The sequence below is a fragment of the Oncorhynchus kisutch genome, unplaced genomic scaffold, assembly GCF_002021735.2.
Source record: "Oncorhynchus kisutch isolate 150728-3 unplaced genomic scaffold, Okis_V2 scaffold1050, whole genome shotgun sequence".
NCBI classification, from domain to species: Eukaryota; Metazoa; Chordata; class Actinopteri; order Salmoniformes; family Salmonidae; genus Oncorhynchus; species Oncorhynchus kisutch.
In genome coordinates this window covers 9917-24308 of record NW_022262995.1, presented here as the reverse complement: position 1 = coordinate 24308, position 14392 = coordinate 9917, and the positions used below count along the sequence as shown (strand labels likewise).

The 14392-nt window shown below is 41.6% G+C and overlaps 2 protein-coding genes across 4 annotated transcripts; one reads left to right on the top strand and one right to left on the bottom strand.

Annotated features, from left to right (window-relative positions):
• Positions 1–6867: 6867 nt before the first annotated feature.
• Positions 6868–9458, bottom strand: LOC116364346 (uncharacterized). Its single transcript, XM_031817511.1, has 4 exons — positions 9334–9458; positions 8009–8505; positions 7310–7735; positions 6868–7162 (listed from the first exon to the last, which is right to left on the bottom strand). Exons 2-4 carry the CDS (start codon positions 8482–8484, stop codon positions 7144–7146), a joined length of 921 nt encoding a protein of 306 aa, XP_031673371.1. The 5' UTR covers positions 8485–8505; positions 9334–9458; the 3' UTR covers positions 6868–7143.
• A 2662-nt stretch (positions 9459–12120) lies between these two features.
• LOC109877054 (uncharacterized) lies at positions 12121–14108 on the top strand. 3 transcript variants are annotated; one of them, XM_031817509.1, is made up of 4 exons: positions 12121–12243; positions 12436–13001; positions 13242–13664; positions 13795–14107. In XM_031817509.1, exons 2-4 carry the CDS (start codon positions 12529–12531, stop codon positions 13823–13825), a joined length of 927 nt encoding a protein of 308 aa, XP_031673369.1. In that variant the 5' UTR covers positions 12121–12243; positions 12436–12528; the 3' UTR covers positions 13826–14107. The 3 variants fall into 3 exon arrangements, with proteins under 3 accessions (XP_031673369.1, XP_031673370.1, XP_031673367.1); XM_031817510.1 differs by having other exon boundaries at positions 12154–12243; positions 12489–13001; XM_031817507.1 differs by having other exon boundaries at positions 12166–13001; positions 13795–14108.
• Positions 14109–14392: the final 284 nt, after the last annotated feature.

Genomic DNA, 14392 nt, shown 5'->3' with positions numbered 1-14392 from the left:
CGTTCAAAGGCACTTACATATTTTGTCTTGCCCATTCACGCTCTAAATGGCAGACATACATAATCCATATCTCAGTTGTCTCAAGGTTTAAACATCTGTTTATGTCATGGAAACAGCTGGTGTTCATAATGTTTTGTACATTCAGTGATAATGTAAGAGCTGTTTGAGAAGACTGTTTTGATGGGATGGAGTTTTGGCCTTCCATGGTGACGTCACCATGCGTTAATGAGTGAATAGACCATATTCACTAATTAAGGCTATATTTCACAATAGGCCTACTCAGGCCACCTTTTGCAATATGCAATTATTCATGTAACAATCATAACAAATACTTCAGAAATATAATCAATAATATTCACAATGTCATTGCCCACACTTTGATTGTCTTTGGATTGTAGACACACAAGTCTTCCTCTTGGTTGATCTGCACCATCCCAACACCTGCTGGTAGCCAGGCAGAGTCAGAACAAGTGGTAATTGTCTATGATCAGAACTCTTCCAAAATCCACCCTTAGTTTCAGAACCCCCCTGTCGGATTCAGGAACACCTAATGGGGTATTTAATGGCTTTTCGGACACCAGCACCAAGCATACCATCTCTGGATGGTGTGAAGCCATATCTCTGTAGTGTCACCGCAGACTGTTTTGTTGTTTCAAGATAAATTATTTTGCTGTTTGACTGAGGAAGGGGGAGTAAAATATTTTGTAGAATTCATCACCAAATGGATTCACTGCTCTACTGTGAAGTTGTCACGTACCACCCCATACCATTGCAGGTAATGACAAGAAAAATGGTTTGCAATGTATTTCAACAGTATTTCATACTTACAAGTTATTTCCAGTTATCTCCATGACCTTTCACTATCTTTGGGTCGTAGACACAGTCCTCCTCTTCCATGCCAACCTCAGGTGGAACCCAGCCAGTGTCATAGCTTTAAAACCAAGGTGGCATAGCAGTTCAGACGTCTTTTGTCCTCGTCTTGTCGTGTCCTGTATATATATATATTTACAACTTTTTCACATACATTTTATTTTTATTTTCCATCAACTCATCTTCAAAACACTCTCCTGCAACCCGCCTCACCAATGTATATTTATAAAAAAGTATTATTTACCTCAGATCTGTAATCCTCCAAGAAGCTAGCCAGAAACTCCAAGAAGCTAGCCTGAAACTAGCCAGAAGCTAATCCAGAAGCTAGTTCAGAAGCTAGTTAGCTCCTTTACTGGCAAATCGTTAGTATTCAGCTAACCACGGTTTGTGGTCATCAGCTATCCTTTAGCTCGAAAATCTATCGCCAGTTCTGTACGGCGCAGCGCGGCTCGGAACGGAACATACCGGACCAATTTTTCTCTCCATGTCCCTGGATTTCGACTGCTCTCTGGACATTCATACCCGGATCTCACAGCTAGCTAGCTGCTATCCGTGTGACTATCGGCCTTCGTCGATTCCGGAGCAAACATCAATTATTCCGGAGCTAGCAAGCTCCGTCAATCACTCCTGAGTTCCATCAATCACACCTGGGCTGCAGTCACCTATCCGGACCCGTTTTACTGCTTTCGCGGAGCCCCACCGGGCCTTCACAACTGGACTGCCGACGTTATCTACCCGAAGGAGTTATTCGGCTGGCTCCTGAACGCCCATCTGCGGCCTGCTAACCGTTAGCTGTCTTACCGGCTGCTATCTGAATAGACAATCGGACAATTTTTTTTATATATATATATATATTTTTTTTATTATTATTATTATGTTTTCTTCTTGGGCCTCTATAACTATATCTATTGTTTTTATTTTTGTTGTTGTTGTGTGATTTGGATTAATCCCCTCTACCACACGGAACCCCACTAATCTACTGACGGAACGCAAGAGGTAGCTAACAACAGACCTCCATCCTATGCTAGCTTGCTACCGATGCCCTGGCTAGCTGTCTAAATCACCAACCAACCTCTCCACTCACCGGACCCTTTTGATCACTCGACTAAGCATGCCTCTCCTTAATGTCAATATGTCTTGTCCATTTCTGTTCTGGTTAGTGTTTATTGGCTTATTTCACTGTAGAGCCTCTAGTCCTGCTCACTATACCTTATCCAACCTATTAGTTCCACCACCCACACATGCAATGACATCTCCTGGTTTCAACGATGTTTCTAGAGACAATATCTCTCTCTTCATCACTCAATACCTAGGTTTACCTCCACTATATTCACATCCTACCATACATTTGTCTGTACATTATACCTTGATGCTATTTTATCGCCCCCAGAAACCTCCTTTTACTCTATGTTCCAGACGTTCTAGACGACCAATTCTCATAGCTTTTAGCCGTACCCTTATTCTACTCCTCCTATGTTCCTCTGGCGATGTAGAGGTGAATCCAGGCCCTGCAGTGCCTAGCTCCACTCCTATTCCCCAGGCGCTCTCTTTTGACGACTTCTGTAACCGTAATAGCCTTGGTTTCATGCATGTTAACATTAGAAGCCTCCTCCCTAAGTTTGTTCTATTCACTGCTTTAGCACACTCTGCCAACCCGGATGTTCTAGCTGTGTCTGAATCCTGGCTTAGGAAGACCACCAAAAACTCAGACATTTTAATTCCAAACTACAACATTTTCAGACAAGATAGAACTGCCAAAGGGGGCGGTGTTGCAATCTACTGCAAAGATAGCCTGCAGAGTTCTGTCCTACTATCCAGGTCTGTACCCAAACAATTTGAACTTCTACTTTTAAAAATCCACCTCTCTAAAAACAAGTCTCTCACTGTTGCCGCCTGCTATAGACCACCCTCTGCCCCCAGCTGTGCTCTGGACACCATATGTGAACTGATTGCCCCCCATCTATCTTCAGAGTTCGTGCTGCTAGGCGACCTAAACTGGAACATGCTTAACACCCCAGCCATCCTACAATCTAAACTTGATGCCCTCAATCTCACACAAATTATCAATGAACCTACCAGGTACCTCCCCAAAACCTTAAACACGGGCACCCTCATAGATATCATCCTAACCAACTTCCCCTCTAAATACACCTCTGCTGTCTTCAACCAAGATCTCAGCGATCACTGCCTCATTGCCTGCATCCGTAATGGGTCAGCGGTCAAACGACCGCCACTCATCACTGTAAAACGCTCCCTGAAACACTTCTGCGAGCAGGCCTTTCTAATCGACCTGGCCGGGGTATCCTGGAAGGATATTGATCTCATCCCGTCAGTAGAGGATGCCTGGATATTTTTTTTAAAATGCCTTCCTAACCATCCTAAATAAACATGCCCCATTCAAGAAATTTAGAACCAGGAACAGATATAGCCCTTGGTTCTCCCCAGACCTGACTGCCCTTAACCAACACAAAAACATCCTATGGCGTTCTGCATTAGCATCGAACAGCCCCCGTGATATGCAGCTGTTCAGGGAAGCTAGAAATCATTATACACAGGCAGTTAGAAAAGCCAAGGCTAGCTTTTTCAAGCAGAAATTTGCTTCCTGCAACACTAACTCAAAAAAGTTCTGGGACACTGTAAAGTCCATGGAGAATAAGAACACCTCCTCCCAGCTGCCCACTGCACTGAAGATAGGAAACACTGTCACCACTGATAAATCCACCATAATTGAGAATTTCAATAAGCATTTTTCTACGGCTGGCCATGCTTTCCACCTGGCTACTCCTACCCCGGACAACAGCACTGCACCCCCAACAGCAACTCGCCCAAGCCTTCCCCATTTCTCCTTCTCCCAAATCCATTCAGCTGATGTTCTGAAAGAGCTGCAAAATCTGGACCCCTACAAATCAGCCGGGCTAGACAATCTGGACCCTTTCTTTCTAAAATTATCTGCCGAAATTGTTGCCACCCCTATTTCTAGCCTGTTCAACCTCTCTTTCGTGTCGTCTGAGATTCCCAAAGATTGGAAAGCAGCTGCGGTCATCCCCCTCTTCAAAGGGGGGGACACTCTTGACCCAAACTGCTACAGACCTATATCTATCCTACCGTGCCTTTCTAAGGTCTTCGAAAGCCAAGTCAACAAACAGATTACCGACCATTTCGAATCTCACCATACCTTCTCTGCTATGCAATCTGGTTTCAGAGCTGGTCATGGGTGCACCTCAGCCACGCTCAAGGTCCTAAACGATATCTTAACCGCCATCGATAAGAAACATTACTGTGCAGCCGTATTCATTGATCTGGCCAAGGCTTTCGACTCTGTCAATCACCATATCCTCATCGGCAGACTCGACAGCCTTGGTTTCTCAAATGATTGCCTCGCCTGGTTCACCAACTACTTCTCTGATAGAGTTCAGTGTGTCAAATCGGAGGGTCTGCTGTCCGGACCTCTGGCAGTCTCTATGGGGGTGCCACAGGGTTCAATTCTTGGACCGACTCTCTTCTCTGTATACATCAATGAGGTCGCTCTTGCTGCTGGTGAGTCCCTGATCCACCTCTACGCAGACGACACCATTCTGTATACTTCCGGCCCTTCTCTGGACACTGTGTTAACAACCCTCCAGGCAAGCTTCAATGCCATACAACTCTCCTTCCGTGGCCTCCAATTGCTCTTGAATGCAAGTAAAACTAAATGCATGCTCTTCAACCGATCGCTGCCTGCACCTACCCGCCTGTCCAACATCACTACTCTGGACGGCTCTGACTTAGAATACGTGGACAACTACAAATACTTAGGTGTCTGGTTAGATTGTAAACTCTCCTTCCAGACCCATATCAAACATCTCCAATCCAAAGTTAAATCTAGAATTGGCTTCCTATTTCGCAACAAAGCATCCTTCACTCATGCTGCCAAACATACCCTTGTAAAACTGACCATCCTACCAATCCTCGACTTTGGCGATGTCATTTACAAAATAGCCTCCAATACCCTACTCAACAAATTGGATGCAGTCTATCACAGTGCAATCCGTTTTATCACCAAAGCCCCATATACTACCCACCATTGCGACCTGTACGCTCTCGTTGGCTGGCCCTCGCTTCATACTCGTCGCCAAACCCACTGGCTCCATGTCATCTACAAGACACTGCTAGGTAAAGTCCCCCCTTATCTCAGCTCGCTGGTCACCATAGCATCTCCCACCTGTAGCACACGCTCCAGCAGGTATATCTCTCTAGTCACCCCCAAAACCAATTCTTTCTTTGGCCGCCTCTCCTTCCAGTTCTCTGCTGCCAATGACTGGAACGAACTACAAAAATCTCTGAAACTGGAAACACTTATCTCCCTCACTAGCTTTAAGCACCAACTGTCAGAGCAGCTCACAGATTACTGCACCTGTACATAGCCCACCTATAATTTAGCCCAAACAACTACCTCTTTCCCAACTGTATTTAATTTTTATTTATTTATTTATTTTGCTCCTTTGCACCCCATTATTTTTTTATTTCTACTTTGCACATTCTTCCATTGCAAAACTACCATTCCAGTATTTTACTTGCTATATTGTATTTACTTTGCCATCTTGGCCTTTTTTGCCTTTACCTCCCTTCTCACCTCATTTGCTCACATTGTATATAGACTTGTTTATACTGCATTATTGACTGTATGTTTGTTTTTACTCCATGTGTAACTCTGTGTCGTTTTATCTGTCGAACTGCTTTGCTTTATCTTGGCCAGGTCGCAATTGTAAATGAGAACTTGTTCTCAACTTGCCTACCTGGTTAAATAAAGGTAAAATAAAATTAAATAAATAAATAAATAGCCATGCACAGTGTGCCAGGTCTTCTGCTTGGGGTGGTTCTTCTTCTCTATGATAATAACCTTCCCCACATCCACTCTGACTTGAAGTACTCTTTTCTCCCAGTAGGGGGCACCAGGAGGGTTTTCAATGGCTTTTAGAATGCCCCAACTAACATAGGCACCAGTTCCAAGAACACTTCAGTCTGCACTTGGTGTAATAAACTCTGCTGTGGTGCCGTGGAACATCACATAACATCACACTGCAACTGAATACACCTCTGCTGAGATGAACTGTATTACAAGTCAATACAATGCACAATTACACATTGTAATATTAAATAGTCCTTTAACTGAAACTGTTACACCAAATAGTGATATTTATACAATAACAATATGCTGAATCACTATTGTTACAGTAATATTGTTTGATATATATCAGTGAAATGGTCAATAACAAGACTGTTCAATTGTCTAGAATTACAGGATATTTTACCTGCTATTACTTGACAAATGCAGGATTATTATACTGTATTCTTAGGAAACCCACAGTAGTGCTTCATACAGAGTGCTTTACTGATTTCATTTCCTGGTGACAACTCTTGTCTCTATAGAGATGGATAAGGCACACAGAGCAGGGATCTCCAACTGGTGGCCCAGTTAAATGGTTGGACATAAATTACTGTAAAAACACCAGCAAATCAGCTCCAAGTGATTTTCATTCTGTTCTAAGGTATTCCCACATATAATAGAGGTGTGTAATGATGTTTTAGTCTAACATATTGTTTGTGCTTCTTGCGGTCAATTTGCAGTCTACAAATGATTTGTAATTATGTTCCGGCCCCCCGACCGTCCGTTCAAGAAAATAAATGGGACCTGCGGCTGAATCTAGTTGATGATCGCTGACCTAGAGCATAGTAGTCCCTCGGAATGTAGAACCATGACACCTCTATGTAAGGGGAAAGCAACAACACCCACTCAGATAGTACAGGTAGTCTAATGAATACCGAACTATAAACATATATGGTATCCCAATCTGAGCATTTCAAAATGGCTGACACCTTCCGCAAACAGTGAGAACTCAGCTGCTACCTGTCTATGGAAGACACACAACATTGACTAAATTAGTTCATATATTTCTGCAGCACAGATACTTCAATAGATTAACTGATTGGAATTAGGAGGAGGGAAAACACAACAAACAATGTGAAACTTGTTTATTTGAGATTTATTATAGGAACAAGGATCATTGTTACACATGCATTATTTACATCACGTAAATATGAATATTTGATATGATGAGGTTAAATGATTGATTGCATATAGATTGACATGTGAAATCATCTTGTGGGCCTGCAAAATATAGCTTCTTCTTCCTATGAACTGCATCATGTGGGACCGTCTGATTCTAACCATCCTCTTCTGGTGACCATGAGGGGATGCTGGATGCTCCCACTGAATGCAGAACGCCATCAGTTCTACAGGGACGGGTTTAACCTGCAGGAAACAGAATAGAATACAAGCTGTCTCAATTAAAACCTGCATGTGTGTATAGTGGAACTCACATGAAGTGCCCTTCAAGCCTTCTACTGTAGGGGTACTTCCATTGTGATAAGGTACTGACTGTGGCTCAATATCACTCACATTTTCATGGTGGACACTTTCAGCATTGTCAGCACTGTGATTCTCTTTGGGTCGAAAACACAGTCCTCCTCTTGGTCGCTATTCACCATGCCAACACCAGGTGGAACCCAGGCAGTGTCATACCCATGCTTAGTGTGCCAGTTGTATTGCATGTCGTGACCCTGCGCATCAATGATCTTAACCTTGCCAACATCCACCTTCACTTTCAGAACCATCCTGTCTGAGTCATCGGCCCCAATGGGGTATTTAATGACTTTTCGGATGTCTCGACTGAGGTAGACACCGGCACCAAGCATGCCATCTTTGGAAGGTTTGAATCCATTTCTCTGTATATCCACAGCAATCTGTTTTGATGTTCCATGATACATCACGTAGACGTGGCTGTCCTCAGGGGAGACTCCACTCTGAAGATGACGGTATCTAGATCTGTAAGACAGGCAGACAGTTTTTGCTTCAATATGATATTATATTAGCTTCTATTCTTCACATAGTTTATTTAAAATAATGATTTGTTAAAGGAGACTTGATTTTTAGGTCATTGGGGAAATGTAGTTTTTTTTATTTATTTCCTGGTCGTCTGACCTCCCAAACTAGGCTCTAAAAACAAATCCGTTAGAAAGATCTAGAATGTATCTATTGCATCATCACAGGTAAAACCAATCAGAGGGTTTGTACTACAACAGTCTCTTTCATACTTACATGGTCTTTTTGTTTACTTTCATGACCTCCATGACTTTGATTCTCTTTGGGTCATAGACACAGTTCTCCTGTCGGTTGCTTTCTACCATATCGACTCCTGGTGGAACCCAGGCGGTGTCATATCCATGCTCGGTATGCCAGGTCTTCTGCATGGGGTGATCCTGCTGGTCTATGATCTTAACCTTCCCTACATCCACTCTGACTTTTAGTACTCTTCTCTTAGAGTTGGAAACACCAAGAGGGTATTCACAGGCTTTTTGAATGTCCCGTGTAACATAAACACCAGCACCAAGCATGCTGATATCTGCTCTTGATAGTATGAAGCCATTCTTCTTAATCAGCTCTGCAGCCTCTACTGAGGTGCCATGGAACATCACATATGTTCTTTGATCCTCAGGATGTTCACCAGTGTAGAGAAAGTTGTCTAAGTATGGAGAGTTTGGTTTCATTTTCCTCAGGCAAGCCCTAGTCAACATGATGATTCTAGCTATGAGAACCTGTAGCAAAATATGCTTTTATGAATATACAAACTTCTGCAATCCTGTAGTAACGATTTAGATCTCCTACAGGGCCATCAGAAAGTAGTCATACACCTTGACTTATTCCACATGTTGTTGTTACAGCCTGAATTCAAAACTGATTCAATGTTTTTTTCTCTCACCCATCTACACACACAATACGCCATAATGACAAAGTGAAAACATGTTTTTAGACATTTTAGCAAACTTATTTAAAATATTTAAAATATCTCATTTACACAAGTATTCGCACCCCCTTTGCCTTGACATTCCAAATGGATTTTTTATTTACTTAATTGATTTTGAATTCAGTCTGTAACACAACAAAATGTGGAATAAATCAAGAGGTATGACTACTTTCTGAAGGCCCTGTGGAAGTAACCTGAAGTGTAATAAAAGGGGACTCCGCCTGCACATTGGGATACTTGCCAATTAAATATGAATTAAAAAGGGCAACATGTCGACCACAAATAGACTTCATCCAGGCTACTAATTCAGAAATGTCACGTGCTTTTGCCAACTACTGTGTTGCCTTAGTATATTTCTTTGGCTGACATGAATAATGAATAACGTCAATAGTTGACAATGTACTTGGTATGTTACAAGCACTTGAAACTTGTTTGTAATTTTATAAATACATTATAATTCAGATCATCTCTATTGTATCATTCACTTTTATAGAAAATACTATATATTGGATTATATCCTCTGGCTTGTGATTTACATTTTTCAATGCGATGTTAACATTTGTGAAGTAGCTAATAAGCAACTTTCTAAAAAGTCAAATTATAATTTGGTCATCCTTACCTGCTACTGTGGAATCAGATTCAACCAACCAGTCAGACTAATTCAGGATTATATGACAGAGTTTAGTTCTCGTTTCCCCTCGGTTTCCTCTCCCTCGCTCTCTCCCCCCTCCCCCTCTCTCTCAACTTCTAATCTGAGAGAGAGAGCAAAGTCCATCCATATTTATGACCAGGATATCTCTTTGCTAGTGAGAAGCAACCACGCCAACTCAGATGAGGAAGAAGCCCAATCTAATGGGTACATAAACATGTCTGGTACATCTTATTATTGCAAGACGTCTGGAGCATTTTGAAATTGCAATACTGACACCTTTGACCAGTAAAATGATGTCTGTAGTGTTTATACATCAGACTAAGATCAGTTGTTGAGTCAATCTGAACAGTGAGTACACAGCTGTCATTTGCGACTAAATTGAAGATGCTATTAGTCTATAGAAGACACCTATTGACTAATAATATACATTTTGTCCAGTAGGTACATTATTTTAAGGTGCATTATATATTTAAGTGCAGTATTGTACAGGTAACTGCCATAATAAAGGAAACACCAACATAAAGTGTCTTAATGGGGTGTTGGGCCGCCACGATCCAGAACAGCTTCAATGCATCTTGGCATAGATTCTACAAGTGTCTGGAACTCTACTGGAGGGATGTGACACCATTCTTCCATGACAAATTCCATAATTTGGTGTTTTGTTGACGGTGGTGGAAAACGCTGTCTCAGGCGTTGCTCCAGAATCTCCCATAAGTGTTCGATTGGGTTGAGATCTGTTGGCTGAGACGTCCAGGGCAAATGGTTTACATCGTTTTCATGCTCATCAAACCATTACGTCACCACTAGTGCCCTGTGGATGGGGGCATTATCATCCTATGGGGGCATCGCCATGGTAGTCAAAATAATGGCCTGCCCAGCATTTTTATACTATACATGACCCTAAGCATGATGGAATGTTAAGTGATTCATTAACTCAGGGACCACACCTGTGTGGAAGCACCTGGTTTCAATATACTTTGTAGCCCTCATTTATTCAACTGTTTCTATTATTTTGGCAGTTGCCTGTATTTTGCACTTCAACAGGATTATTCAGAGTGACAAGTTCTCTACGGTTCCCTTCTTGATTCATTTTGGGTCGTAAACACAGTCTTCCTCTTGGTTGCTCGGCACCATGCCAACACCAGGTGAAACCCAGGCAGTGTCATACTCAATGTGCCAGGTCTTCCTCTTGGTTGCTCGGCACCATGCCAACACCAGGTGAAACCCAGGCAGTGTCATACTCAATGTGCCAGGTCTTCCTCTTGGTTGCTCGGCACCATGCCAACACCAGGTGAAACCCAGGCAGTGTCATACTCAATGTGCCAGGTCTTCCTCTTGGTTGCTCGGCACCATGCCAACACCAGGTGAAACCCAGGCAGTGTCATACTCAATGTGCCAGGTCTTCCTCTTGGTTGCTCGGCACCATGCCAACACCAGGTGAAACCCAGGCAGTGTCATACTCAATGTGCCAGGTCTTCCTCTTGGTTGCTCGGCACCATGCCAACACCAGGTGAAACCCAGGCAGTGTCATACTCAATGTGCCAGGTCTTCCCCTTGGGGTGGTACTGCATCCACTCTGACTCTAATGGGCGACGTCAAAATGCTTCAACTTCATTATCTCCAGCACTGCCCCAACATCAACAAGATATGAGAAAATGGCGTGTTTCTATGTTTTGTGGTAAAAAAGATCATTGGTGTGCGTTCGTGTGATTTTAACAAATAATGAGTAGACGTTGCCTAATAATTCTCTACTAATTGGTTGATGATGTCATTGGAAACATCTTTTTTTTTTTACTACAAAACATAGAAATGTGCAATTTTCACACAATGTATGTTGATGTTGGGGTGGTGCTGGAGATGATGAAAATGAAGTTGAAAACACTTTGAAATGTCCCTTAAGCTACTCTTGCCTTAGTGTCTGGAACACCAAGAGGGTTTTCTTCTGGATTTTAGGTGTCAGAAGTGGATGGTTCAACTGTCCAGCATGATGCAGCAACAGTCCACAGTATGAAGGAGCAAAATAGGCTCACAAAAGGCTGAGGATTTGATATGGGAATTGATGTGCAATAAATCATATAACCTTATCATATATTTTTGAAATATAATCAATCATATTTACTTGATAATGAACGTGTATCAATGATCATACGTTGTTTAAAGAAGGGTTTTCTTCCTATAACAAATCTCAAATAAACTGTAGAAGTTCCCTATACTGTTTGAGTGTTTTGCCTCCACAAAATCCAATCAGGTTTTATTAATGTACAGTCTGTGGTGTAGAAATATATTGATAATATTGGTCAATGTTGTGCCTTCCATAGACGTATCAACGGTGTCTTCCTGTTAGTCGCAGACAGCAGTTGTGTGATCACTGTTTAGATCGACAACACATTACTGATTCTGATCGTAGTCGGATATACAAGGGTGGCTAATTTTGAAGAATCTCAAATATAACATATATTTTGATTTGTTTAACACTTCTTTGGTTACTACATGATTCCATGTGTTATTTAATAGTTTTGATGTCCTCGCTACTTTTTTACAATGTAGAAAATAGTCCAAATAAAGAAAAACCCTTGAATGAGTAGGTGTGCCAAACTTTTGACTGGTACTGTATAAAGACCAAAAACGTCAATGTATTTGTCAAAGGCGTCCGCATTGCAATTGTAAAACGCTCCAGAGGTCTTAATACGGCATGACGTTTCACATATGTTTATGATCATGTACCCATTAGACTAGATTCTAACGTGAGTGGGTGTGGTTTTTACTTACAAAGAAACAGAAAACCTAACGTTTTCCTCAAGAACCAGGAAATGAAACGTGAGTGGGAGGAAACCCTCACATACGGTATAGTCCTGCATTCGTCTGTTACTATAGCGGGTGAGAATAATGTTATTTGAAACACTAGAAGTTAGCTGTCTTATTATTGAACACTTGATATAAGTCAAATACTGTTTTGTTTACCAGTATTTACTTTCGAATGTTATAATGCTATTCTAATACTATTGTAACATTTATTCTGGATACGTTGAATAGTTATTTAAACATTACAATTTGCTTTAATGGTTCCAGCCTAAATCATTTGCAAAATGGCTAGGCCTTAAAAATAGTTTTTGGGATTACAGCTCATTTGTCAGAGGTGTATTCAGCTGCAGTTGGATTATTATGGCTTTGAAGGGGTACACCAAGCAGAAAAACAAAACAAATTCACCATACTACTTAGAAAACATTCTTGAGACCAATGAGCATCCAGAGGATCACAAAGAATATGTGATGTTCCACGGCACCACAAAAGAGGCTACAGAGTTGATAAAGAAGAATGGTTTCACACCATCAAGAGAAGAACTTGGGCCTGGTGTGTATGTCAGTCGAGACATCGGAAAAGCAATTAAATACCCCCTTGGTGTTTCCAACAATAAGAGAAGAGTACTAAAAGTCAAAGTGGATGTAGGGAAGGTTAAAATCATAGATCAACAGAACCACCCCATGCAGGAGACCTGGCATACCGAGCATGGATATGACACGGCCTGGGTTCCCCCAGGGGTCAGTATGGTGCTGAGCAACCAACAGGGGAACTGTGTCTACGACCCAAAGAGAATCAAAGTCATGCAGGTCATGAAAGTAAAAGAAAACAACATGTAAGTATAAAATAAACTGTTGTAAAGCACTGCTAACATTCTCTTGGTTTTACCTGTCATGAACAATTGAACTTCACAGCAGTCAATTGTGTTTTGAGCTTTCCAATGGCATTGTTATAGTATATTTGTGGAGGGCTTACAAATTAGTTTGAGATATTTTGCCTCAAATTTAAAATACTGCAACTGTAGAAGGTTGTACTTTTATCACATTTCTGCAAAAACTGTCTCTCTATCTTACAGATCTCGACACCGTCATCTTCAGAGTGGAGTCACCCCTGAGGACAGCCACGTCTACGTGATGTATCATGGAACATCAAAACAGATTGCTGTGAAAATACAGAGAAATGGATTCGAACCTTCCGAAGATGGGATGCTTGGTGCCGGTGTTTACCTCAGTCGAGACATCCGAAAAGCCATTAAATACCCCATTGGGGCCGATGACTCAGACAGGATGGTTCTGAAAGTGAAGGTGGATGTTGGCAAGGTTAAGATCATTGATGTGCAGGGTCACGACAGGCAATACGACTGGCACACATATGGGTATGACACTGCCTGGGTTCCACCTGGTGTTGGCATGGTGCCGAGCAACCAACAGGAGAACTGTGTCTACGACCCAAAGAGAATCAAAGTCATGGCATTGCTGAAAGTGGCCATCTTGAAAAAGTATGTAATATTGAACTTCTCTCACAAATCACTAGATGGAAGTTTTCATTTTCCTAGAAGGCTTGCACTTGAAATATGTACTCCGCTACTTGCAGGTTCTAACATATTGTATGTGTTTCTCTATCCTCAGGTTAAACCCATCACTGGAGGTTGAGTCTTGAAGGTGTATTCAAGGAGCATTACACTTCATGTTCATCAGGATAAGATGTAACATGCTGCTATAGCTACACATTCAATATTGCATAGGAAGAAGCTATATTTTGCCAAAGGCTTGCTGATTATTGGCAATACACCTACTGTATATGCAATTAATATAACCTTATCACATTTTTAAAAACGATTCAATGATATTCACTTGACATAAACAAGGCGTGTATCATTGATCATAATTGTTCTGAATAATTGTCTTCCTATAATAAATCTCAAATAAACCTCTAAAAGTCACCCACTGTTTGAGTGTGTTCATTTAATCTGAAGCATCTTTACTGCGGAAACATTGGCAATATTTAGTCAATGTTGTGTGTCTGCCATAGGTTTATAAGGTGTCTTCCAGTTTCACGCTGGTGGCAGCTGAATGCTCACTACTGTTTGCAAAAGATGTCAGCAGCTTTCAATGTCAGGTTGGTGACATACCACTTAAACATTTTAATACAGTAGGTTTATGGTTATGTATTTATTAGACTACCTCTATCTGTGTGGGATGGTTGCTTTTCACTTACATAGAGGTA

Bases quoted from the DNA above. Each gene is read 5' to 3' on its own strand.
- LOC116364346 (XM_031817511.1), bottom strand. From the start codon at position 8,484: ATGTTGACTAGGGCTTGCCTGAGGAAAATGAAACCAAACTCTCCATAC. The intron at 7,736-8,008 runs GTAAGTATGAAA...CCTGTCTTACAG, and splicing joins AAAGTAAACAAAAAGACCAT to ATCTAGATACCGTCATCTTC.
- LOC109877054 (XM_031817507.1), top strand. From the start codon at position 12,529: ATGGCTTTGAAGGGGTACACCAAGCAGAAAAACAAAACAAATTCACCA. The intron at 13,002-13,241 runs GTAAGTATAAAA...TCTATCTTACAG, and splicing joins AAAGTAAAAGAAAACAACAT to ATCTCGACACCGTCATCTTC. The intron at 13,665-13,794 runs GTATGTAATATT...CTCTATCCTCAG, and splicing joins AAAGTGGCCATCTTGAAAAA to GTTAAACCCATCACTGGAGG.